Raw genomic sequence first — 26,859 nt, 5'->3', positions numbered from 1 at the left:
CGGAGAGCAAGGTGTACCGAACTCCTTAGGTGACCCTCCGGCCCAATTCATTCATTGCTTCGATCGCATTTCTTGAGCGCTTACTGTGTGCAGAGCACTCTAAGTGCTTGGGAGAGTACAGTGTAGCTATAAATCCCACAGCCAAATCACACAGCCCATCCTACGGGGACACGACAAACCAGACTCCTCCCTGAAGTCTCGGGGATCGGTCCACCAGGGTTCACACGGGATCCCCGAAAGTGGGGCTCTGGTCAGGGCTCCAGGAGAAGTCTGGCAAATATAGGCCACCCATAAGCCACTCGGTGAAGAAAGGATCTCCGCCGGGTAAATCTTCAAGCAGGATCAAACAGCAGATCTAACTAACCAATGGTGCCGTGCCAAGCTGCTCCCCCAGGGCGTGCCGGTGAGTGCTTGGACTCAGCCAAGCACTTAGTACAGTGCTCTGCACACAGCAGTCACTCAACAAGTACGACTGATTGAGCGATTGATCGATGGAGGGTCAGCTCTTTGTGGGCAGCGATCACGTCGGCCAACTCTATCGTATTGTACTATCTTGAGATTCTGAGTTCATTGTGGGCAGGGAAAGTGTCTATCAACTCTGCTGTATCATTCTCTCCCAAGCACTTAGTATAGTGTTCTGCCTACAGTAAGCGCTCAGTAAATACCACTGATGATGATGCTTAGTAGTACAGTGCTTTGCCCATAGTAAGTACTCAATACGTTCCACTGATTGATTGATCGATTCAGGGGTGTGGACTTACCCTCAGAATATCAGGCCGCGGTGAATCCAGTGGCAGGTCCACTAGATTATAAGCTCCTTGTGGGCAGGGGATTCTATTGTAGTGTGCCCTCCCAAGCTCTTAGAATTACGTTCTGCACGCATCAAGCGCTCGATACCATTAATTGATCAAGGGGGCCGAAGCAGCCTGCGTTCCTGATTTTGTCCTCCCTGATTTTTCAGGGCCTCTCCGGGCTCACAGTTAATCGATCAGACAATCAGTCGCAGCCCATCCAGAGAGCCCCAGTTGAGACCAGCAGGTCAGCACTCAGCCCTACTTGGATCCAGTGTTCACCAGTCCAGCCGGACTGGCACATGAAGGCATGATGCCAAACCCTCCCTCCTCGGGGCATTAGGAAGTGGGAATTACGGCAGACCCTCTTCTAGGCCAGCTGCTGCTTTGATGCCTCCTGGCCAAGGTTTTGTCTCACTGACAATAGCTATCACTGGCATCAATAATTTAAAGCCACACACCCTGTCAAGCTGTAAATAATTTAAAAAATATATAATCCATGTCCACCTTATTACTGGGCCGCTAAATTCCTCTTTACCTGGTTTTCTAACCAGGTAATCTATACCCATGCCGGTCAGCAGCACAAGATAGCGGTTTCACTTAAAATAATAATAATAATTTTGAAATACCATTTTACATTAGGTTCCGCAGAGGAAGCAATCAACAGTGGGTGTCTGTAGATTCGTTGTTGTTTTTCAGGCATGCTAACGTGATATATTCCAGTGATTGTTCAGGGCCGGGAGAAGAAGAAAATACAGCCCATCGCAGAGGCAGGCTCAAATATTCTGCCTGTAGCAATATTCCTCAGAAGAAAGAGAGCATCATTAAGCCAGAGAAAAATCTTAAATAAATAATAATTCCTCCTAAAAAGACCAAGGAGAAAGGAAGAGGTCTCTCACTGCACACTGGGATGTAAAATCAAAATATGTTGAGTCAAAGAGATATAGAGAAATGTTCCAGGAAGCAACTCTCTCTCTGAAGAACAAAGGAAGGCAGGAAGGAGGAAGGGAGTAAAGAAAGGCAGAAGTAGAGGAAGTGCCGAAGGAAGCAGAAAAGAGAGTTTTTGAAGTTCCAGTTTACCAACAGCAATGTCAAGACTATATGCCGTTCCTAAGATTGCTCTTTTGCTCCAGTGTTGCCCCAGTCAACCTATCAGTAGTATTTATTGAGAGTCCACTGTGTGCGGAGCACCGCACTAAGCATTTGGGAGAGTACTATAGTGGTAAAATAATAATAATAATCACGGTACCTGTTAAGCATTTACTATGTGCCAAGCACTGTTCTAAGTTCTGGGGTAGGTACAAGTTTCTGAGCTCTGGGGTAGACACAAGTTAATCAGGTTGTCCCTGTGGGGCTCACAGTCAGAAGCCCCAGTTTACAGATGAGGTAACTGAGGCACAGTGAAGTGACTTGCCCAAGGTCACACAGCAGGCAAGTGGAGGAGTGGGGATTAAAACCCATGACCTTCTGACTCCACTGCGCCATGTTGTTTCTCACTGTCTCTTCCCTCAAGGATTTTGATGGGTCAATTGATCAGTTGTATGTTATAAATCAATCAATCAGTTGTATCTATCAAGCGCTTACTGTGTGCAGAGCACATCACTAAGCATTTGGTAGAGTACCGCAGAGCTAAAAGACACTACATCTTCCCTCATGGATTTTAAAAATCAACTGATCATTTGGATTTATTGAACGTTACCGCCTGCAGAGCACTGCGCTAAGCATTTGGAAGAGTTCCCTAGGGGCGAAAGACACCATCTCTTATGGATTTCACAAATCAGTCGATCGATCGTATTTACTGAGTGCCTGTTGAGCGCTTCAGAGAGCATCTCCAAAGTTGTTGGTAGACACTTTTCCTGCCCACAGCGAACTACCGTTCACTCCAATATTTTGTTCAGTGCTTGGGGAAACCATCTAAGAGATCTACCCTTGAAGAGGGGGAGAAACAGCCTCCCTAAGAGGAGAAAAACCCAAACACTTTGACCCGGGCTGTTAGGATAGCGGGACCTCTGGGGAGCAGTGGGACTTCAGAGGATAGTGTCCAGAGAAAGACCACTCTATACTCATTCATTTAATCGAATTTATTGAGCGCTTACTCTGTGCAAAGCATTCATTCCGTAGTATTTATTGAGCGCTTACTATGTGCAGAACACTGTACTAAGCGCTTGGAATGTACATATCGGTAACAGATAGAGACAGCCCCTGCCCTTCGACGGGCTTACAGTCGAATCGGGGGAGACGGACAGACAAGAACAATGGCGATAAATAGAATCAAGGGGAAGAACGTCTCAATAAAACAACAGCAAATAAATAGAATCAAGGTGATGTACATCTCATTAACCAAATAAATAGGGTAATGAAGATATATACAGCTGAGGGGATGAGTACAGTGTTGAGGAGATGGGACGGGAGATGGGGAGGAGCAGAGGGAAAGGGGGGAGAAGAGGGTTTGGCTGTGGAGAGGTGAAGGGGGGGAAGAAGGAGCAGAGGGAGAAGTGCTTGGGAGAGGACAATATAAACCCATCCAACAGGGACAGGGCAACTCTTGGGGAAATTAATAAATAATAATAATGATGGTATTTGTCAAGCGCTTACTATTTGCCAAGCACTGTTCTAAGCGCTGGGGGAGATACAAGGTAATTAGACTGTCTCGTGCGTGGCTCACAATCTTAACCTCCATTTTACAGATGAGGTAAATAAGGTACAGACGAGATAAGTGACTTGTCCAAAGTCACACCGCTGACAAGTGGTGGAGCCGGGATTAGAACCCAAGACCTCTGACTCCCAGGCCCGTGCTCTTGCCGCTAAACCACACTGTAGTGCCCTGAACCCTGAGGAGTCTGATCTTGAACTACCATAGACTGCAGGACTATGAGGAAATTGCTATCCCAACTCAGCAGAGCCATCAGTGGGAAGCAGTGTGGCCTACTGGAAAGAGCACAGGCCTGGAAGTCAGTGGATCTGGATTCTAATCCCCACTCTGTCATTTATTTGCTGTGTGACCTTGGACAAGCCTCTTGATTTCTCTGGGCCTCAGTTACCTCATCTGTATAACGGAGGTTAAGATGGTGTAACAGTAATGATAATAATAACTGTGGTATTTATTAAGCTCTTACTATGTGCCAGGCACTCTATTAACCACTGGGGCCAGTAGTGTGAACCTCATGTGGGACAGGCACTGCCAGATTAAGTTGTATCTACCCCAGTGTTTAGGACAGTGCTTCGCACATAGTAAGTGCTAAACAAGTACCATTATTATTATTATTACAGGCAAATTGGCTAAGACACGGTCTCTGTCCCATAGGGGGTTCCCCGTCTCAATCTCCATTTTACAGACGAGGTAACGGAGGCCCAGAGAAGTTAAGTGACTGGCCCAGGGTCACACACAGCAGGCAAGTGGCAGAGCCAGGACTAAAACCCCTGAACCTCTGACTCAGTTCAACCTGATTAGTTTGGTGATTAGATTAGTTACTCCCTCTGACGCATAGTAAGCGCCTAACAAATACCACAAAAGAAAAAAAGCCAGCTGTCCCTTTGGGTAACTGAAAATGCTAATCCTCAGTGTAACGGAAGACTACGGTTTTGTGCCATCCGCAAAATGGGGAGGAAAGGGTTTACCGATAAGGCTTTGTGAGATGCGGAGTTGAGAAATGCCAGACCAAATATTTGAATTTATTTCTCCAACTTAAATATTTCCTAATCCATCCTTATGCTTTCCGTTCAGGGAAGTTGAGGTGCCTGATAAATCTCCCCGGATACCTCCCAGAGAGCTCAGGGCCCGAAATTAACAATTGCCTAAACCGAACAGACCCACTGAGGCCTGCAGTCAATAATAATAATAATAATGATGATTATGGTATCTGTTAGGCGCTTACTATACACCAGGCCCTGTACTAAGTACTGGGATAGATACGAGATAATTAGGTTGGCCACAGCCCCTGTCCCACATAGGGCTTACAGTCTTAATCCCCATTCTCCAGATGAAGTAACTGAGGCACAGGGAAGCGAAGTGACTTGCCCAAGGTCACTCAGCAAATACATTTGCCCCCGGACTCCCACGACAGAGATTTTCCCTGACTCTAGTACCTGATATTTGTACCCACTTCTCTCTCTCTCTCCCTTCTCTCCCTCCTCCCAGTGCTTTAGTCAGCATATTGCTCTGTTTATGAGTTTTAAATAGCAGAGCCTGGAAGCTTCGACTTTCCTCCTTTCGTCCCCTCAGAACGTTCCACCTACCTGTCCATAAACAATGGAGCAGAAGGTAAAATTTTCACACCGGCACTGCAGCTGCAATTTCTCCGGGTGCCGGTGAGAGATCTGATGCTGTTAAATTAGAGCGCTCGTAAAAAGTTACAGCCTTCCGCTCATGCATGTTATTTCTCTCTCTTTCCACCCCAGTTTCTACACCGGCTGCCCCGCGGATGACCTTGACGCTGGAAGCTTCTCCGTTCAAAAGAGGTGTTATACAAGAGGAGACAGCGTAGATCTTTTTTTAAAAGTCCACAGAACCTGAATATTTATGGTATGCCAAGATGTCCCATATTGAAATGCAATTCCTGTCACCTATGGCTACTGAAAAATGATTTTCCGGATACAGCGGTGGCATTTTTTATCTTTCACATACTGACAGGTAATGGGATTGCTGCTCTCATACATAATCTCTACATCTTATTTTGGCTCCGGGAAACAAATACTAGTGGCAAACTAGCTAAACGCTATAGATTTTTGACCAGGTGGATGGGCAAAATCTAAAGGTGAGTTTCAGAAGCTTTGAGAAGTCCAAGATCCTTTATCCTCCTGTGGAAATCACCACTGGCCCCATTTAAAGGCTGGGAGAGCTCACCAGAGAGAGGTCAATTGATTTGCTAAAGCTCATTCAAAACTCAAAGGTGAAATTAGAATCTAGATATATTGCATTTTATTTTATTTAGGTAAATTGTATTTTAGACAAATGTACTTTCTATTGTATTATATTGTGTCATATTTTATATATTTTTATACATATATAGGGAGAGATGTCTATATTTTAGGTATCTTGTATTTAATTATATTATTTTTCAAGGTAGTTGTTGAGCTCTTACTATGTGTCAAGCACTGTTCCAAGCTCTGGGCTAGATATAATTTAATCAGGTTGAATACAGTTCCTGTCACACAAGGAGCTCACAGTCTAAGTAGAAGGGAGAAAAGGTGTTGAATCCCTATTTTTCATTTGAGGGAACTGAGGTACAGAGAAGTGAAGTGACTTGCCCAAGGTCATCTCCCAGGTAAATAATAATGTTGGTATTTGTTAAGCGCTTACTATGTGCAGAGCACTGCTCTAAGCGCTCGGGTAGATACAGGGTAATCAGGTCGTCCCACGTGAGGCTCACAGTTAATCCCCATTTTCCAGATGAGGTAACTGAGGCACAGAGAAGTTAAGTGACTTGCCCGGAGTCACACAGCTGACAAGTGGCAGAGCCGGGAGTTTGAACTCATGACCTCTGACTCCGAAGCCCAGGCTCTTTTCCACTGAGCCACGCTGCTTCTGGCAGAGCTGGGATTAGAACCCAGATCCTGTGACTCCCAGTCCCATGCTTTAATGCTTTAGGTCATTCTGCATTTGGTGCAGATCCCATTTGACTCATGGGATCCATCGATCCTATCATTTATAAGTATATATTTTTGTTTATGAATATAAAGAGCATGGGAGTCAGATGGCACGGGTTCTACTCCTGGTCTGTGTCAGTTGTGTGACCTTAAGCAAGTCATTTCGCTTCTCTTGTCTCAGTTTCTTCAAATGCAAAATAGGGATTAAGACTGTGAGACCCACGTAGGACATGGACTGGGTCCAACCTAATTACTTTATATCTACCCTACCGCCTAGAACAGTGCTTGGCACATAGTAAACACTTGACAAATACCGCAATTATTAATATTATATACATATATTAAATATTGTGTACTCTCAAGCGCTTAATACAGTGCTCTGCACACAGTAAGCCTCAATAAATGCAACTGATTGATCTGAAGAAATTCCTCTCCCATTCTCTTTCCACCAGACCACCACTCAGTCTGGGTGGACAAAATGAAAAGGATGGTCTTAAGTTGCCGGAGAGGCATCAGATGTCCTCAGAATTTGATGGAAGACCTCGCGTTCCATCAATCAATCAATCAGTGGTATTTATTGAGCACTTTCTGTATGTAAAGCACTGTACTAGGTGATTGGGGGGAAATGCAATTAGGAAGTTAGGTAAAATTCCCCTTCTCCTCAACCTCCCCCCCACCTCCCCATACACACACTCTGCCTCAACTACACATTTCATTCACCTGAGTACTGGGTGGGACAGGGCAGGATGCCACCCAAATCACGGAACCCCTTCCGAACCCCTCTAATCCACCTTCAGTCTCTTGGCTAGTATAGACAAGCCTTAGAGAAGCAGCGTAATCCAGTGGAAAAAGAGCACAAGACCCGGAATCAGGAAACTTGGGTTCCATTCCTGACTCTGCTACTCTCCTACTTATCTTTTTTGGGGTGTTTTTTTTTTCACGATATTTGTTAAGCGCTGACTACGTGCCAGACACTGTACAAAGAGGTGGAGTGAATACAAGTTAATCAGGTTGGACACAGTCCCTGTCCCACATAGGACTCACAGTCTTAATTCCCATTTTACAGAGGAGTAACTGAGGCACGGGGATGCTAAGGGATTTGCTCATGGTCAGCAAAAAAGTGGCAGAGCCAGGATGGAAACCTTCTGGTCCTTCTGACTGCCACTAGGTCACCCTGATACGTGATGCTGGGCAAGTCACTAAACTTCTCTGTGCCTCGGTTTCTTCATCTATAAAAAGGGGATTAAATATCTTTCCTCCCTCCATCCTTAGATTGTGAGCCCCACGTTGGCGAGGGATTACGTTCAACCTTATTAACTTGTATCTACCCTAGCACTTAGCATATAGTAAGTGCTTAACACGTGACATGCTCGTTGTCCTCTACGCGCAAAGCTCCGTGTGGGCAGGGAATGTGTCTTCCAACTCTGTATCGTACTCCACCGAGGGCTGAGCACAGTGCTCTGTAAGCACTCAAAAAATATCACTGATTATTAGGCATATCGGCTCTCGTCAGATCTGTGTCCCCATTCCGCCCCCGGGTCCTTGACCAGCGTATCAAAGTCACAAATCACTATGAGGTTCCTGAAATTGAGACCCTCAACACGTCAGATCACGAGGAGGAAGTGTAGTGCCGCAGACAAGAGATTATCATTTGTATATTATTATATATTAAAACATTTGTATTATTGTACTCATCATCATTCTCATTATGATCATCACGGGAAAGAGCACAGGTCTGGAGTCAGAGGATGTAGGTTCTAATCCCTGCTCCACCTTCTCTGTGACCCTGGGCAAGTCACTTCACTTCTCTGAGCCTCAGTTATCTCATCTGTAAAATGGGGTTTAAGATTGGGAGCCGCCTGTGGGACGGGGACTGTGTCCAACCTGATTAGCTTCTATCTATGCCAGCCCTTAGAACAAGGCTTGGGACAAAGTAAGAGTTTAATAAATATCAAAATGATTTGTATTGTTATTATTATAATATTGTTTCAGATACAGTCAGAACCACTGGAAAGCCATCTCCACTCCCCAAAACGTGAAGACACTCTAACCTCTCCTGGATAGTCTCTACTGTCTTGACTTTCTAATGGTTAAATAGCTAAACCTGTGATCTACCCTCTGCTTACCTTGTAGATTTATTCATCTGAAAAATGGGGATGAAGAAGACTGTGAGTCCTATGTGGGACAGGGTCTGTGTCCCACAGAATACCTTGAATTCTGAAGGTATATCTGAATACCTTGTATCTACCCAGTGCTCAGAACGTCGCCTGTCACAAAGTATTGGCAAATACCGTAAAAAACAAAAATATAAATATTTCTTCCCAGTGCTCTGGCTCATTTATTCTTCATTTCCTTTCTTCCTTCCCTGGCTTTCTGGTCTGAGCTCCCAGTCCCTAGAAAATAAAAACTGTGGTATTTGTTAAGCGCAGCGTGGCTCAGTGGAAAGAGCCTGGGCTTTGGAGTCAGAGGTGATGGGTTCGAATTCCGGCTCGGCCTCTTGTCAGCTGTGTGACTTTGGGCAAGTCACTTCGCTTCTCGGTTGCCTCAGTTACCTCATCTGTAAAATGGGGATTAAGACCGTGAGCCCCACGTGGGACAACCTGATTCCCCTGTGTCTAGCCCAGCGCTTAGAACAGTGCTCGGCACATAGTGAGCGCTTAACAAATACCAACATTATTATTATTATCACTTCACTATGTTCCAGGCACTGTTCTAAGCACGAGGGTGGATATAAGCATATACGGTTGGACACAACCCCCGTCGCACATGGGGTTCGGTCTTAATCCGCATTTTACAGATGAGATAACTGAGGCACAGAGAAGTGAAGTGACTTACCGAAGGTCACACAGCAGACAAGTGGCGTAGCCGGGGTTAGAACCCAGCTCCTTCTCGCTCCCAGGCCTGTGCTGCATCCGTTAGGCCCCGCTGCTTCTCCTAAGCACACACTTTCCTTTTCTAGGTGTTTCCAGATGCGTTTTCCTCCTTGAACTGGTGCAGCATCCGTGCCCTCAAGCCCGGGAGATCAAGGAACGTCTCAGAAATACAGTGACAAATCAAGACTACGCCATCTGGCAGGCATAAACATAAATGAGATGTGAGCCTCAAATCTCAAGAAAGGCCGGATCATCATCAATCTCTTCTCTAGGCGGAGTCCCATGACAAGGGAAGAATTACTCGGTGGTGAGTGGTGTTTTGGCCAATTGGCACTGTTCACTTTACAGTGATTCATTTTCACCAGCTAATGAGTTCCACCTTTCCCCCCCTCCCCCCCCTTACCATGATTCTGTGAAACACTAAATTTATTTTACAGAACACATCTTAAATTTCGCTCGTTGGCCTGGTTGGACTTCGTATTTCACTGTACCGGAGGCAGAAATGCAGCTTGTTGCTGTAAATTCTCCTCACAAAACTTTGGAGAATCCTAGGTTCTTTCTGCTGGAAGGAGGGTTTCCATAGAGGGAGAAGTGACTGGGGTCAGACATTTTCCACAGCGGTCATCCCGAGGTTGGACTTTGAGTCCTCCTTACTGGATAAAGGATGATGGGGTGGGGTCAAGAGGAAAGGAAAATGGTGGAAAAGGAGGTGAGGGAGCAAGGGGAGAGGGCTAAAAGTTTGTATTTACCTCGCTCTGTAAACTCCGCAAAGAGTTTTCAGTCTGGGAGTGGGGGGAAGAGGGGAGACAGACATCAGTACAAATAAATAAATGACAGATATGTACATAATAGCTGTGGGGCTGGGAAGAGGGGAAGAAAAGGGGGCAAACAAGTCAGGATAGCGCAGAAAGGTGTTGGAGAAGAGGAAAGGAGGGGCTTAATCTGGGAAGGTCTCTCGGAAGAGCTGTGCCTTCAGTAAGGCTTTGAAGCGGGGGAGAGTCATTGTCCGTTGGATTTGAGGAAGGGGAGGCATTCCAAGCCAGAGGCAGCATGTGGGCTAAGAGTTGGCAGCGAGATAGGCGATAGTGAGGCAGAGTGAGAAAGATTGGGATTAGAGGAGCGAAGCATGGAGGTGGACTGTAGGAGAGTAGTGGGGCGAGGTAGGAGGGGGGTAGGTGGTGGAATGATTTAAATCTAATGGTGAGGAGTCTCTGTTTGATGCGGAGGTGGATGGGCAACCACTGGAGTTTTTGAGGAGTGGGGTGACGTGTCCTGAACATTTCTGTAGACAAACGATCCGGACAGCAGAGTGAAGTAATGACTGGAGTGGGGAGAGACAGGAGGCTGGGAGGTCGGCAAGGAGGCTGATGTTGTAATCCAGGCGGGATAGGATGAGTGACTGTATTAACGTGATAGCAGTTTGGATGGAGAGGAAAGAGTGGGTTTTAGCGAGGTTGTGAAGGTGGGACTGATGGGATTTAATGCTGGATTGAGTATGTAGGTTGAAGGTTATGGGTTTGTGAGACAGGAAGGGTGGTGGTACCGTCCATAGTGATGGGAAAGTCACGGGGAGGACAGGATTTGGTCGGGAAGGTAAGGAATTCTGTTAATCAGTATTTATTGAACATTTACTTTGTGCCCAGTGCTGTGCTAAATGCTTGGCAGTGTATGATACAATAGAATTAACGGAAGGATGCACTCCCTTCCCATAAAGAGTTTACGGTCTAGTCTCTAGTGTTCCTTTCCTTGCCCTCCCCCTTTGCCCTCTCCCCATTGTATTTTAATCTAATCTAATCTAATCTAAAAATTTCCTGCCTTCCTGGTCATAGGTAGCAGTCTCCCCTGTCCTTGTTCTGTTTTTTTCTATCTGTCATTTATTTTTATGTCTGTCTTCCCCATTAGATTTGTAAGCTCCTCTTTGAAAACTAGTATTTGTTAAGAGGCCTCTTGCCTAAGCCCTCCTCTCCTCTTCTCCCACCCTTTTGTACCATCTTGACTTGCTCCCTTTATTCAGCCCCTCTCCCAGCCCCACAGTATTTATGAACATATCTGTAATTTTATTTATGTATTTCAATGTCTGACTTCCCCTCTGGATGGTTAGCTCACTGTGGGCAGGCAATATGTCTGTTATATTTTTAAATTGTACTTTCCCAAATGACAAGTACAGTTTTCTGCATACAGTAATCGCTCAATAAATACAGTTGCCTGGCTTAGTGACTTAAGCGCTTACTGTCAAGCCCTTTCTAAGTACTGGATAGATACAAGTTTAATGAGGCTAGATACGGTCCTTGACCCAAATGGAGTTCACGGTATAAGTAGGAGGGAGAACAGGTACTGAATCCCCATTTGCAGTTGAGGTAACCGAGGCACGAAGAGGTGAAATACAGAGTTAAAGAAGTTAAATACAGAGAAGCAGCGTGGCTCAGTGGAAAGAGCACGGGCTTGAGGGTCATAGCTCATGGGTTCGAATCCCGACTCCACCGCTTGTCAGCTGTGTGACTGTGGGTAAGTCACTTAACTTCTCTGTGCCTCAGTTACCTCATCCGTAAAATGGGGATGAAGACTGTGAGCCTCATGTGGGACAATCTGATTACCCTGTATCTACCCCAGCGCTTAGAACAGTGCTCGGCACAGAGTAAGCGCTTAACAAATACCAACGTTATTAAACGACTTGCCCGAAGTCACGCAACAGGTAAGTGGCAGAGCCAGGATTAAAAGGGAGGTCCTCCGGCTACCAGGCCCATGCTTTATCCACAGGGCCTTGCCGCTTCCTCGAGGACACGGATCATATCAACCAACTCTCTTGGACTGTACTTTCCCAACCACTTAGTAAGCACTCTGCACCCAGTAAAACACTCAATAAATATCACTGATTGATCGACTGATTCTGTCGTCTTGCACTCTCCCTCGTGTTCTTTTTATTGATTCAATCATTCACTGAGGGAACTCGCTTTCAATCAGTCAGTTGTCTTTATTGTGTACTTCCAGTGTGCAGAGGACTGTACTTGGAGCTTGGGAAAGTAGAACAGAGTTGGTAGAAATGATCCCTGCCCAGAAGGAGATTAAAATCTATTGGAAGAGCCTACAAACTACAATCTGCCTCTATGCCAATAAGGATATAGTTTCCCTACCCCAAATCTGCCCTTTTGCCTTTATCTTACCCTCTTTCCCTTATTTGGGAAAAAGTCTGGAATCCCACCATGGGTTTGGAGCCCGTAGCCATATGGTGGCACCCTTTACCCTTTCATGCTGGCTTTAGGCAAGGTGGAAGAGGAGCTGTTCATTGGGATATATTTTTAATGGTACTTGTTAAGTGCTTACCATTTGCCAGGAGGTGTGATAAGCCTTGGGGGTAAATACAAGCTAATCAGGTTGCACACAGTTCATGTCCCACATGGGGCTCACAGTCTTAATCCCCATTTTACAGATGAGGTAACTGAGTCACAGAGATGTTAGGGGACCTGCCCAAAGTTACACATCAGGCAAGTGGAGGAGCCAGGATTAGAACCCAGGTCTGACTCCCAGGTCCCTGCTCTATCTTCTAGGCCATGTGGCTTCTCTGCTGATCCCTGTCAGCTTCTGCGGTATTTTTCGTTCTCTTCCCACAACATTTCAAGCACGGCTTTACACCCAGTCGGGCCTTAATAAATGATGTGGACGACGGCAGTGAGGGCGATAATGAAGACTGGTGATCGTACGAGGTTAAAGATGATTTGAGAATAGTGATTCATCTCTTGCCATAGTTTCTTTCAATAACAGGGCTATATTTTAAAGAAATAATCTGGGAGACAGACATGATCCCATGTATTATCATTTGGGTTGAGCAAATACTGCACATAAATTTGTTCTGCAGGAAACTCTATGGATACGCTACCGGAACGACTGCAGGTGGAGGTGGAGCATTTCCGTGGCGTCGCTTTGGGATGGACACGACTGGACGGCATAAGACAAAACAAGTAAAGAGCCAGGAAGAGAGCACCATCTAGTGACTTCCAACTTCAATTGTTTCTCCAACTGAGACATAGAATTTGGGATGATTAGATATTTATTTTTGGTATTTGGTAAGTAATTACTACATGCCGGGTACCGTACTAAGCGCTGGGGTAGACACAAGCCAATCAGGTTGAAAACAGTCCATGTCCCACATAGATCTCACAGTTTTAAACCCCATTTACAGTTGAGGTAAATGAGGCACGGGGAAGTCAGGTGACTTGCCCAGGTAAGCACCCCAGAAAAGTGATGAAGCTGGGATTAGTCCTTCTGACTCCTAGGTCTGTGCTCTACCTACTAGGCCACTGTAGCCATTTGGTGTGACCCTTTACCCTTTCATACTGGCTTTAGGCAAGGTGGCGAAGGAGCTGTTCACTGTTCATTATTCTGAAGAATAATATTATCTGCTGAATGTCTATTAAGCTCAAAATCTTAAGAATATAAGGTGGGAGGACTGGTGACAGAACATAAGTAGAGATATCACGACAAAGCAACATAAAGGACAAGGGAAAATGCAAAAAATACAGCAAAAAAAAATTGGATACTGTGCTATAAGAGCAGGTTTTCATGATATTTGAAATTTAGAGTCCAATTATATTAATCTCCTCACTACTTCTTATAGGTGAAAATTTTCCTGAAAAATCTCAGGAAATTCTCCTGGATCTGCCCCTGCTTTTTCAATTTAGGTTAGCTTATCATTAATGCATGCGATTGTCAACTGTGATAATAATAACTGTCATATTTGTTAAGTTCTTATGTGCTAAGTGTTGTGGTAGATACAATATAATCTGATCAGACCTAGTCCCTGTCCCACATCTGGCCCAACAGTCTAAGTAGGCGGGAGGGCAGGTATTGAATCCCCATTTTAAAAGTGAAGAATCTAAGGCCCAAAAAGTTAAAAGACTTGCCCAAGGTCATTCATTCATTCAATAGTATTTATTGAGCGCTTACTATGTGCAGAGAACTGTACTAAGCGCTTGGGATGAACAAGTCGGCAACAGATGGAGACAGTCCCTGCCGTTTGACGGGCTTACGGTCTAATCGGGGGAGACAGACAAGAACAATGGCAATAAATAGAATCGAGGGGTAGAACATCTCGTAAAAACAATGCCAACTAAATAGAATCGAGGCGATGTACAATTCATTAACAAAATAAATAGGGTAACGAAAATATATACAGTTGAGCGGACGAGTACAGTGCTGAGGGGATGGGAAGGGAGAGGTGGAGGAGCAGAGGGAAAAGGGGAAAATGAGGCTTTAGCTGCGGAGAGGTAAAGGGGGGATGGCAGAGGGAGTAGAGGGGGAAGAGGAGCTCAGTCTGGGAACGCCTCTTGGAGGAGGTGATTTTTAAGTAGGGTTTTGAAGAGGGAAAGAGAATCAGTTTGGCGGAAGTGAGGAGGGAGGGCGTTCCAGGACCGCGGGAGGACGTGACCCGGGGGTCGACGGCGGGATGGGCGAGACCGAGGGACGGTGAGGAGGTGGGCGGCAGAGGAGCGGAGCGTGTGGGGTGGGCGGTAGAAAGAGAGAAAGGAGGAGAGGTAGGAAGGGGCAAGGTGACGGAGAGCCTCAAAGCCTAGAGTGAGGAGTTTTTGTTTGGAGCGGAGGTCGATAGGCAACCACTGGAGTTGTTTAAGAAGGGGAGTGACATGCCCAGATCGTTTCTGCGGGAAGATGAGCCGGGCAGCGGAGTGAAGAATAGACCGGAGCGGGGCGAGAGAGGAGGAAGGGAGGTCAGAGAGAAGGCCGACCCGGTAGTCTAGCCGGGATATAACGAGAGCCCGTAATAGTAAGGTAGCCATTTGGGTGGAGAGGAAAGGGCGGATCTTGGCAATATTGTAGAGGTGAAACCGGCAGGTCTCGGTAACGGATAGGATGTGTGGGGTGAACGTGAGGGATAAGTCAAGGATGACACCGAGATTGCGGGCCCGAGAGACGGGAAGGATGGTCGTGCCATCCACGGTGATAGAGAAGTCTGGGAGAGGACCGGGTTTGGGAGGGAAGATGAGGAGCTCAGTCTCGCTCATGTTGAGTTTTAGGTGGCGGGCCGACATCCAGGTGGAGACGTCCCGGAGGCGGGAGGAGATGTGAGCCTGAAGGGAGGGGGAGAGGACAGGGGCGGAGATGTAGATCTGCGTGTCATCTGCGTAGAGATGGTAGGCAAAGCCGTGAGAGCGGATGAGTTCACCGAGGGAGTGAGTGTAAATGGAGAACGGAAGAGGGCCAAGAACTGACCCTTGAGGAACTCCAACAGTTAAAGGATGGCAGGGGGAGGAGGCTCCAGCGAAGGAGACCGAGAATGACCGGCCAGAGAGGTAAGAGGAGAACCGGGAGAGGACAGAGTCCGTGAAGCCAAGGTGAGATAAGGTATGGAGGAGGAGGGGATGGTCGACAGTGTCAAAGGCAGCAGAGAGGTCGAGGAGGATCAGAATGGAGTAGGAGCCATTGGATTTGGCAAGAAGGAGGTCACGGGTGACCTTAGAGAGAGCAGTCTCGGTAGAGTGGAGGGGACGGAAGCCAGATTGGAGGGGGTCTAGGAGAGAATGGGAGTTAAGGAATTCTAGGCATCGATTGTAGACGACTCGTTCTAGGATTTTGGAAAGGAAGGGTAGTAGGGAGATAGGACGATAACTGGAGGGGGAAGTGGGGTCAAGAGCGGGTTTTTTTAGGATGGGGGAGACGTGGGCATGTTTGAAGGCAGAGGGGAAGGAGCCCTTGGAGATTGAGTGGTTAAAAATAGAAGCTAATGAAGGTAGGAGGGCAGGGGCGATGGTTTTAAGAAGGTGAGAGGGAATGGGGTCTGAGGCGCAGGTGGAGGGGGTGGCACTTGCGAGGAGGGAGGAGATCTCCTCTGAGGATACTGCAGGGAAGGATGGGAAAGTAGGGGAGGGGCTTGGTGGGGGGGAAGGGAGAGGCGGAAGGGTGACTTTGGGGAGCTCAGACCTGATCGTGTTTATTTTCGTGAGGAAATAGGTGGCCAGATCATTGGGGGTGAGACATGGGGGAGGGGGAGGAACAGCGGGCCTAAGGACAGAGTTAAAGGTCCGGAACAATCGGCGGGGGTGACGGGCATGGGTGTCGATGAGGGTGGAGAAGAAGCTTTGCCTGGCGGAGGAGAGGGCAGAGTTAAGGCAGGAAAGGATAAATTTGAAGTGTGTGAGGTCGGCTTGGTGCTTGGACTTTCGCCAGCGGCGCTCGGCAGCTCGAGCATAGGAGCGTAGGAGACGGACGGAGGAGGTGATCCGGGGCTGTGGGTTAGTGGAGCGAGAGCGGCGGAGGGAAAGGGGGGCGAGAGAGGCGAGATGAGTAGAGAGGGTGGAGTTGAGAGCGGAGACCCGATCGTCGGGAGTGGGAAGAGAGGACAGGGCGGCAAGGTGAGGAGAGATGCTATTGGAAAGACGGATGGGATCGAGAGAGCGGAGGTCTCTGTGGGGCAGTAGCGAAGATCTGCAGGGGGAGGGAGTGTGAGAGATGAGGCAGGTGAGAAGGTTATGGTCCGAGAGAGGGATTTCAGAGTTGGTGAGTGAGGAGATAGTGCAGCGGTAGGAGATGACGAGATTGAGGGTGTGACCGAGTGGGTGAGTGGGCGCGGTATAGTGGAGGAGGAGGTCGGCAGAGTCAAGGAGGGATAGCAGGCGGGCGGCAGAGGAGTCGTCGGGTACATCCATATGGATGTTGAAGTCTCAGCGGGCAGGTGGCAGAGCTAGAATTAGAACTCAGGTCCTCTGATTCCCAGGCTTGTGCTTTTTCCAGGGAGAGTGCAGAACATTTGCAGGGAGAATATACTCTGCTATATTGCACTCTCCCAACCACTTAGTACAGTGCCCTGCACACATTAAGAGCTCAATAAATACGACTGATTGATTAATTGATGGAATAAACATTGTACAGTTGCTCGGTACCGTATACCAGAAGTAAAACGTACAGTCCCTGCCCTCCCTGAGCGTGCAATGTAATGGGATGCCTGATAGCTATTCTTCAATCCATCCATATTCTACTTCCATGCATTCTTCTTGACATTCTGGGAGAGGACTCAACTGTCGTATGGGTGCTTTCAAAATAAGAACACGCCATATCACTTACCTATTCCTGCCTCGTCTCTTCCTTGCGGGTTAATTTCTCCCTTGAACATGGTCGGTCCTCCTATCTAACCTGGCAGCAGATTCCTTTTATTAATCACTTCCAATTTCTTCATCTCGTCCCTTTTAGTTCACCTGTCTGACTGTTTAGAGATCCCGCTCTGATGGTGCCCCAAGGTCACTGCGCTTTCCCACAATTCTGTCACTCTCCCAGCTGACAAGCTGGCTTCTTGGTTCAGCTTCTTAGCATACAGGATTCTGCTGAGTCCTCGGTGTTTTTCAAATGCGTTTTCGTGTCTTCCTGAAGTTGTTCTTTCACTAATTCATTCGCAGCAAGTCTGTTATAAAACCACCTGGCGGATGGCAAATCTTTCAGGGCAGAAACTATTGTGTCGTGGTATGGGGGACGGTTCGTAAGATTAAACTGACTGCTGCGGGTGATAAATGCATCTGGGCGGTAAAGAGCCATTTTTTAGTGGTCACGGTGCAAAATGGACAGTCACCCGTGGAGAGGTGAGATAGAGGTTTTCAACCATGCCCACTACCTCGGACAGAATCTCACCATCAGTAGTGAGATCTTCAAGACAGAGGACCGCTCTCTAACAAAAACGATCAGTTCCTGTCTCCTCACTCCTCAAAGACCTCCCATGGCTGTCCTTCTACCTCCACACTCAGGCAGCTTTAAAAAACTCAGCTCGCTCCATCCTACCTCACCTGACCGACATCCTACAATAGCCCGGCTCACACACTCTACTCCTCTATCGCCAGCTTACTCACTGTGGCCCAATCTCGTCTATCTCACCCATGACCCCTTTCCCACATCCTTCCCCTAGCCTGGAACTCCGTCCCCCTCTTTATAAGCAAGACCACCACTATCTCCAACTTCAAAGCATTATTAAATTCAACTCTCCAAGGGGCCTTCCCCGATTAAACCCTCTTTTACCCGGCTGGCTCTCCCTTCTGCGTCGTTTATGCACCTCAATCTGTGACTCTTGGACACTTGATATTCTCTCCACCCGCAACTCCACAGCACTTGCATAAATATCTTTAACATATGTTATAAATCACATATTCATATTAGTGTCTGTCTCCCCATCTACTCTGTAAGGTCATTAGGGACAGGGAACATGTCTTCTCTTTCAAGTGCTTAGTACAGTGCTCTGCCTCCATAAATACGATTGATATTTACTTTAGAGGATGACATGCTTGTATAGAAGTGTGGCCAGATGTGTATTTCAGAGAGAGGCTTGTTATCATAATATAATGTTGGTATTCGTTCAGCGCTTACTACGTGCAGAGCACTGTTCTAAGCGCTGGGGTAGATACGGGGGAATGAGGTTGTCCCACGTGAGGCTCACAGTCTTCATCCCCATTTTACAGATGAGGGAACTGAGGCACAGAGAAGTGAAGTGACTTGCCCACAGTCACACAGCTGCCAAGGGGCAGAGTCGGGGTTCAAACCCATGACCTCTGACTCCCAAGCCCGGGCTCTTTCCACTGAGCCACGCCGCTTCTTGAGACTCTGGTCACTGGATTAAGAGATCTCCTCGGACGTCCCAACCAGAGAAGCAGAGTGGCTTAGCGGAAAGAGGATGAAACAAATAGCCAAACAACTTGGGTTCTAATCCTGGCTCTACCTGGCTCTGCTGCGTGTCCCTGGGCAAATCACTTCAATTATCTGGGCCACAGTAACCTTATCTGTAAAATGGAGATTAAACTGTGAGCCCCAAGTGGGACAGGGACTGTGTCCAACCCAAGTTGCTTGTGTCCACCTCAGTGCTTAGTACAGTGCCTGGCACATAGAAAGCACTTAATAAACACCATAATTATTATTAAGGCGGTCAGGCCCAGGAGCACCGAGTGGTACGGCCGAGAGAATGGGGACGGGTTTGTCTGGGGCTCTAGCTCAAAGAAGCTGCTGATTCTCGGGTGGTGGAGCACTTATCCAAGGATCCTCGCTGCAATTTAGGATTGTAGTTTTGGGCGTTGATTATCGTTGAAGGGTTTTGGCTGGAGTGAGAACCAGCTGTCAATCTGGGAGCCCTCCTGGGTGGGGCCATGGTGTGCTGTGAGGAGTTTCGAGGCGTTGGAAGCAGCTGTCCGTCATGTGGGGAATTTGGCATATGGCAGTGACCTGATTTTGGTTTTTTTTCATTTTTTATTTTTACAGTATTTAAGTGTTTACTATATAAGCACTGTACTAAACCAGAGTAGATACAAGATATTCAGGTTGGCACAGCCCCTGTCAATCAGTCAGCATTTACTGAGTGCTTACTGAGTGCAGAACACTGTACTAAGCCCCGGGGAGAGTATGACGTAACAAGAAAAAGACACATTCCCTGGCCACAATGAGTTTACAGTCTAGAGGGGAACACTGTCCATATCCCACGTGGTGCTCACAGTCTTAATCCTCATTTTACAGATGAGGTAACTGAGGCCCAGAGAAGTAAAGTGACTTGCCCAAGGTCACACAGCAGAGAAGTGGCAGAGCTAGGATTAGAACCCAGATCCTTCTCACTCCCAGCCTGCAATCCATCCACTAGGCTATGTCTATTGTAGCCCCCCGAATGTCAAACCCAGGAAACGGTTTTTATTTCAGGTCTTTAACAGGAGAAAGTCTTCCCAGCATCCGTCTGAGGTTCTGGACCAAGCTTTTTTTTTTAATAGTATTTGTTAAGCACTGCTCTAACCCTGGGGTAATCAGGCCGGACACAGTACCCGTTCCACATGGGGCTCGCACTCGAATTTGGAGGGAGGAAGATTTCATTCCCATTTTCAGATGAGGTAACTAGGGCACGAAGATGACTTGACCAAGGTCACACAGGCACGCAAGTGGCAAAACCGGGTTTAGAATCCAGTTCCTCCGACTTCCAGGCCCACTCCTCTGCTCTGCTCCTTGCCGGAGAGCTGATATTAAAAGACTACATCCTGTTCTCCTGAGGAAGCAAGAGGACTGAAGAATTAACACCCTTGTGTGTCATTTTCAGGGGTTCATTTTCTTTCCTCCCCACCCCCTGCATCAGATCTCCGGTCAGTCAGTTAGGTGTCAGCATTTTGGGGCCTGAGTGGTGTTTTCTCTCGGGCTTTAAAAAGAAACCGACAGCAGGTGGCACTGATGATCTGTGAGCATCACCACCAGCCCTTGTGTGGGGTGTGAGAGACCTCTCCGAGGCCTGAGTTCTGTGCTCCATCCACCAGTGGCTTATCTACAGAGTCCAGCAGCATCCCTCTCTGCCACTGACCCTGTATCCTTGGTCCACAACATCCCAGGTGAGCCCAGGGATTCTGACCCAGGGAACTGAAGCGGTGTGGCCTAGTGGAAAGCCCCTGGGCCTGGCCTTGCCCCTTCCTACTTCACCCCTCTCCTACAAAAACCCAGCCCAAACACCTCAAATTCATCAATCTTGCGTAAGTGCAAAATAACGAAGAATAATAATAATTAGGGTGTTTACTATGTGCCAAGCACTATACTAAGCTCTGGGGTGGATACTGAAAGATCGGGTAGAACAGAGTCTCTGTCTCTCATGGGGCTCACACTCTCAATTCACATTTTACAGATGAGGTAACTGAGGCGCAGTGAAGTGAATTTCCCAAAGTCTCCTGGAATACTGCATCGGCCTCCTTGCTGACCTCCCAGCCTCCTGTCTCTCCCCATGCCAGTCCATTCTTCACTTCACTGCCCGGATAATTTTTCTACAAAAACGCTCAGGATATTTCACGCCGCTCCTCAAAAAAAACCTCCAGGGGTTGCCCAGCTGACTCCGCATCAAATGAAAACTCCTCATCATTGCCTTTAAAGCACCCCCAACCCCCTCCTACCTAACCCAGGCTTATCTCACCACTGATTCCTTGCCCACATCCTGCCTCAGGCCTGAAACACTCTCCCTCCTCAAATCCGACAATGACTCTGCCCTTCTTCCAAGCCTTATTGAGGGCGCATCTCCTCCAAGAGGCCTTCCCAGACTAATCCCCACTTTTCCTCATCTCCCACTCCCCTCAGCATTACCCTCACTTGCCCCCTTTGCGCTTCCCCCCCTCCCGGCCCCACGGCATTTACGTACCCATCTGCCATTTTATTTATTTGGATTGATGTCTGTTTCCCTTTCTCTGGACTGAAAGCTCACTGTGGTCAGGGATCATGTCTGTTGAATATGTCTCTGACTACTAAATGTAGCAATAGGCTTAAAGTAGCCCCACGGTGGTAGTCATGTGTTAGGGGACTTCAGGATTCTCAAGGAAAGAAGTCTTCCCTGGCCTGAACTGCAGCGTGGCTCAGTGGGAAGAGCCTGAGCTTGGGAGTCGGAGGTCATGGGTTCGAATCCCAGATCTGCCACTTGTCAGCTGTGTGCCTATGGGCTAGTCACTTCACTTCTCTGTGCCTCAGTTCCCTCATCTGTAAAATGGGGATTAACTGTGAGCCTCACGTGGGACCACCTGATGACCCTGTATCTACCCCAGCGCTTACAACAGTGCTCTGCACATAGTAAGCGCTTAACAAATACCAACATCATTTTGACTCTCAGGAGATAAGCCTGCAGAGATAGGCCAAGAACTCAGAAGAGGAGGTGAAAGGTAAAAAGGTGCAGAGGAGAGAGAGTAGAGTAGGTGAAACTGAGGAAAGGGAACGGAGACTAGCAGAAGGGGGAAATGCAAACGTCTTAACCTCATATATGGTTGAGTTTTCTTCCAGGAGAGCCACAGAAAGGATTTAATATTTCAGGAATCACCAGTAGAAAAGGAAGAAGCAGTATGGCTTAGTGGATAGATCACAGGCCTGAGAGTCAAAAGGACCTGGGTTCTAATTCCAACTCCAGCCCTTGTCACTTCACTTCTATGTGCCTCAGTTACCTCATCTGTAAAATGACTGTGAGACTCATTTAGGACAGGGACCGTGCCTAACCTGATTCCCTTAAATCTACCCCAGTGTTCAGAACAGTGCCTGGCACATAGTAAGTGAATAACAAATGCCATGAAAAAGATCGAACAGAACAATTGATGCTGAATCTGTGGTCTGGTCCTCATTCCCCTCCTGAAGGATATTAAAGTGAGAGAGAGGCACAGAGAAACCGAGTCCTGAAAGCATCGCCCTAGGCTGGTGAAAATTAACCTTAAGGTCTCAGTTTGAGGGGGCAGCCATTGGTTTTGAGAATTCCTTAAATTTAATAATGCTTTTATTTAAAAGTAATCAATGTTAATTGATATTAACCACCAAAAAAAGAGAGAGAAAATCAGTCTACTTGGGGAGCTACTGAAGTGAAACTGTTGCTCTCCCCCCCCTAACCCCTGACCCCCTTATAAAAAGGGAAAATCAGTCTACCTGGAGGCCACTGAAGTGAAGTGAGACTGTGAACCATTAGGGTGATTAGTGACTGCCCAAGAGGCAGAAGTGACTGTCCAGAAGTCAGAGATCCAGAAGGACTGTTAAAAAAAACAAACTCTGGTATTTGAGAATTTTCAAGTCACTAGTTTCAGGGTGGAAAGAGTCCTTCTCTTCCCCTCCTTTTCCCTCATTCCCCCCCTTCACTTCAGCTGGAACCAGAGGAAAAACCAGACCCCCAAGATAATGCCTCTTTTCTGCCTTCGTTGCGGTCTTATAATGGAATCAACAACTGCTTGGTTTTGCCATGGAGCAGGGTCTGGAGGCAGGATTTCAGAGCCTGGGGTGGAAGAGACAGGGGTCTGAGAGTCGGAAAGACCCGAGTTCTAATCCCGGTTCTGCCACGGGTCGCCTATGTGACCTTGGGCGGCTCACTTCACTTCTCAGTGCCTCGGTCACCTCATCTGTAAAATGGGGATTAAGAGTGTGAGCCCCATGTGGGACAAGGACTGTGTCCAATCTGATAGCTAGTGTCTACCCCAGTGATTAGTAGAATGCCTGGCACCTAGTCAATGCTTAATAAACACTATTTTAAAAGTCACTTAGCTCCTCTGTGCCTCGGTTACCTCGTCTGTAAAATGGGAATAAAGACTGTGAGCTCCATGTGGGAAAAGGAGTGTGTCCACCCTCATTAGCTTGTATCTACCCCAGAGCTTAGTGCAGTGCCTAGTAAGCGCTGAACAAATACCATAAAAAAAGAGAGAATTCGTCCCCGACCACGGGAAACTGACACAAAACCCAATGTCCCCCATGCCCTCTCACACCCTAGGGGTCAAGGAGTCTCCTGGGCCTTTCCAGAGAGCCTTGGGCCTGGTAAGGGGCGGGGTTGGAGCTGGTTAGGGGAGGTGGCCTGGGGCCGAGAGCGGGGGTCATGGGTCACAGCCAGGTGAAGGGTCACGGGCATCTTTGCTCCTCTTCCTGAGCTGGCAATCCTGGGGTCCTGGCCCTCTCTCCGTGCCGACGGCTCCTTATCGAGAGGGTCTGTCTTGTTCTCTTGAGGCAGCAAACCAAGGGAGAGAAAGAGGACAGAAGAATTAAGACTTTAGTGTGTCATTTTCAGGGGTTCTCTTATTATTAATGGTATTTGCTAAGCACTTACTATGTGCCAGGTACTATACTAAGTGCTGGGATAGATACAGGGTGATCGAGTTGGACACCGTCCAGATCCCACATGGGGTTCAGAGTCTTCATCCCCATTTTACAGATGAGGGGACTGAGGCACAGAGAAGTGAAGTGATTTGCCCAAGGTCACACAGCAGACAAAATAATAATGTTGGTATTTATTAAGCGCTTACTCCGTGCAGAACACTGTTCTAAACGCTGGGGTAGATACAGGGTAATCAGGTTGTCCCACTTGGGGCTCGCAGTCTTCATCCCCATTTTACAGATGAGGCAACTGAGGCACCGAGAAGGCAAGTGAATTGACCGAAGTCACCCAGATGACAGGTGGCAGAGCCGGGATTAGAACCCACGACCTCTGACTCCTAAGCCCGTGCTCTTTTCATTGAGCCACGCTGAATCCCAAAAGGCAAAGCTGGGATTAGAACACAGGACCTCACATCCCCAGGCCAGTGCTTTTCCCACTAGGCCATGCCGCTTCTCTTAGGTCCTTGTGGGCAGAGAACGTGTCCGTCCACTCTGTTACACTGTACTCTCCTGAACTCTTCGTACAGTGCCCTGGACACAGTGAGCGCTCAGTAAATAAGATGAATCAATTCATTGATCCCGTCCCTCTCTTCTCCTGAGAAATAAGTAATCCTCTTTCACATGGGAGCAGCTGTGCCTGGACAAGGGACCTGACTCGGTACATCTCATCTAGGGCTCTCGGAACTGTTTTGGTAGATCAAGCGCACAAATTTTCCGAGTGTCATATTTACTGAGCGCTTACTATGTGCAGAGCATTGTACTAAGTGTTTGGGAGAGTACAATACAACAATAAACAGATACATTTCCCATGCAGATAATAGTATTTATTAAGTACTTACTATGTGCCAGGCACTGTACTGAACCCTGGCGTAGGCACAAGATAATCAGCTCAGATGCAGTCCCTGTCCCACAAAGGGCTCACAAGTCTTAGTGTTCATTTTACAGATGAGGTCACTGAGGCACAGAGAACTAAAGTGACTTGTCCAAGGTTACACAGCAGACAAGTGGCAGAGCTGGGATTGGAACCCATGTCCTCTGACTGCCAGGCCCGAGCTCTTTCCATTAGGCCAAGCCAACTTTGAAACTGGTTTTACAAAATGAATTAGCGTCTCCTCACATGACTGTGATTAAGCCGGGGCTGGGCAGTAGCGGGCCGGGAGCGAGTCGAGGGCGGAGACTCTTGTTTACTGCGTGGAGAGCGACAGTGGTAAACCACTTCCATGTTTTACTGGAACTTCTCTGTGTCTCAGTTTCTTCAACTGTGAAATGGCGATTCCCTACCTGTTTCCCCCTCCTATTAAGACTGTGAGCCCTTTGTGGGACAGGGCCTGTGTCCAGCCAGATTATCTTGCATCTACCCTGGAGTTTAGAACAGTGCTTGGCACGTAGTAGGTGCTTAACAAGTAAAATGACGATGGTTATGTTAATTATAACAATATACAATTTGTTCACACAAGAAGTTCACTAAAAATATCACCAGGCTCAAGAGAAGTCTTGATAAATCCATGGACGGGTGGTCTACGATAGGCTAGTGGAGAGAGCTTTAGGGACATTAACTCTCTCAGTCAATCAGTCATGTTTACTGAGCGCTTACAGTGTGCAGAGCACTATACTATGTTCTTGGAAGAGCATAAAATAGCAGAGTTGGCAGACACACTTCCTGCCCACAACGTGCTTAGGGCCCAGAGATGGAAACAGACATTAATATAAATAAATAAATTACAAAGATGTACGAAAGGGCTGTGGGGCTGAGGGAGGAGTGGAAAAAAGGGAGGAAAGCCAAGTGCAAGGCCGAGAGTGAGAGAAGAGGAAATGAGGATTTAGATTATAAACGCCTTGAGGGCAGGAATCACGATCTGCAACGATCTGCAGAGAAAGGGCTCAATAAATTCTACCAATGGATTGCCCATCAGTAAGGATGAGGAAGGGTGATCCAGAAGGGTAAATGTGGCCCAATTCCAATAACAATTTGTGAAATCACCGTTGAAGTCAGGATTCCGGGCTGGGTGGATCTGTTCTTCTGCCTTCCACTGTCCTGATCCAAAATTGGCACTGTGCCTGATTTTATGTCATCCCTTCAGCATGAAAAGGATCGGGTTCCTCCCAGCAAGGCATTTTTTCTGCTTTCCAATTTCTCCACTTAAGCAGTGACTGGCTGAGTAGTCTGCAGAAACTCTTGAACATTGTTGAGTTGATTTTTTTTTTTACCCAAATCAGTAAGTGAAGAGCAGACACAATGCACTGGATTTTCTGCATCAGAATCCAGAGGGTTTTGCTAAATTAAAGGTGGAGGGCCAGGGGTGGAAGGGAAATGAACAACGCTCTGTTTATAAAGGGAAGTTGGCTTGTCAGAGCCAGGTCAGGAAAGGTGGGGTGTGGGGGGAAAGGAAGAAAATTTGGAGAAGTGGCTAGGAATGGCAAAGAAGATTCGGCTTGTGGATGGGAATGGGTTGAGGGGGAGGATGTGATTAGGAATGAGTACAGGGAAGGGCTAGGATGGGAATAAGGATAAGGCTGAGTTAAAAATTCCCAGAAATGTCACCTGAGGGCCTCTGCTAGTAAACGAAACATTTAACAACAGCTCCTGAGCCATCAGGAGAGTGGCAGCTAAATTGATCCAGTCTCTGACAAATAGGGCTGTCGGATGTCTAATAAAAATAACAATAACAATAATAATAGTAATGATAATAGTCTAAGAGGGAGAGAAAATGATTTTCTCCATCAACACCCACTCCCTTGTAGAGCTCAGACACTTCCACAGCTTTAACTGCCATCTCTTACACAGATGATTCCCAAATCTACACCTCCAGCCCTAATGTCTCTCCTACTTTGCGGTTTTGTATTTCCTCCTGCTTCCAGGACATCTCTACTTGAAGTCCCACCAACACCTTAAACTTTACATGTTCAAAACAAAACTCATATTCTCTCCCCATGATTTTTCCAACAGTGTAGGAGAGCACCAGCATCCTCCCTGTCTCACGAGCCCAAGACCTTGGCATTATCCTTGACTCATCTCTCTC

At 47.3% G+C, this 26,859-nt stretch overlaps 1 protein-coding gene across 1 annotated transcript in view; it reads right to left on the bottom strand.

Moving 5' to 3' along the window:
• Window positions 1-220: 220 nt before the first annotated feature.
• TMC2 (transmembrane channel like 2) overlaps window positions 221-26,859 on the bottom strand; it is a 67,624-nt gene continuing 40,985 nt past the window's right edge. The window contains exon 22 of the mRNA XM_039912807.1: window positions 221-330. Coding sequence (XP_039768741.1) covers window positions 221-330 — 110 coding nt within the window. The remainder of the gene's footprint in view (window positions 331-26,859) is intronic.

Source organism: Ornithorhynchus anatinus, chromosome 8, assembly GCF_004115215.2.
Source record: "Ornithorhynchus anatinus isolate Pmale09 chromosome 8, mOrnAna1.pri.v4, whole genome shotgun sequence".
In the NCBI taxonomy this organism is placed as follows: Eukaryota; Metazoa; Chordata; class Mammalia; order Monotremata; family Ornithorhynchidae; genus Ornithorhynchus; species Ornithorhynchus anatinus.
Note: the sequence above shows the minus strand (reverse complement) of the source record. Positions and strands in the feature narration are given on the sequence as shown.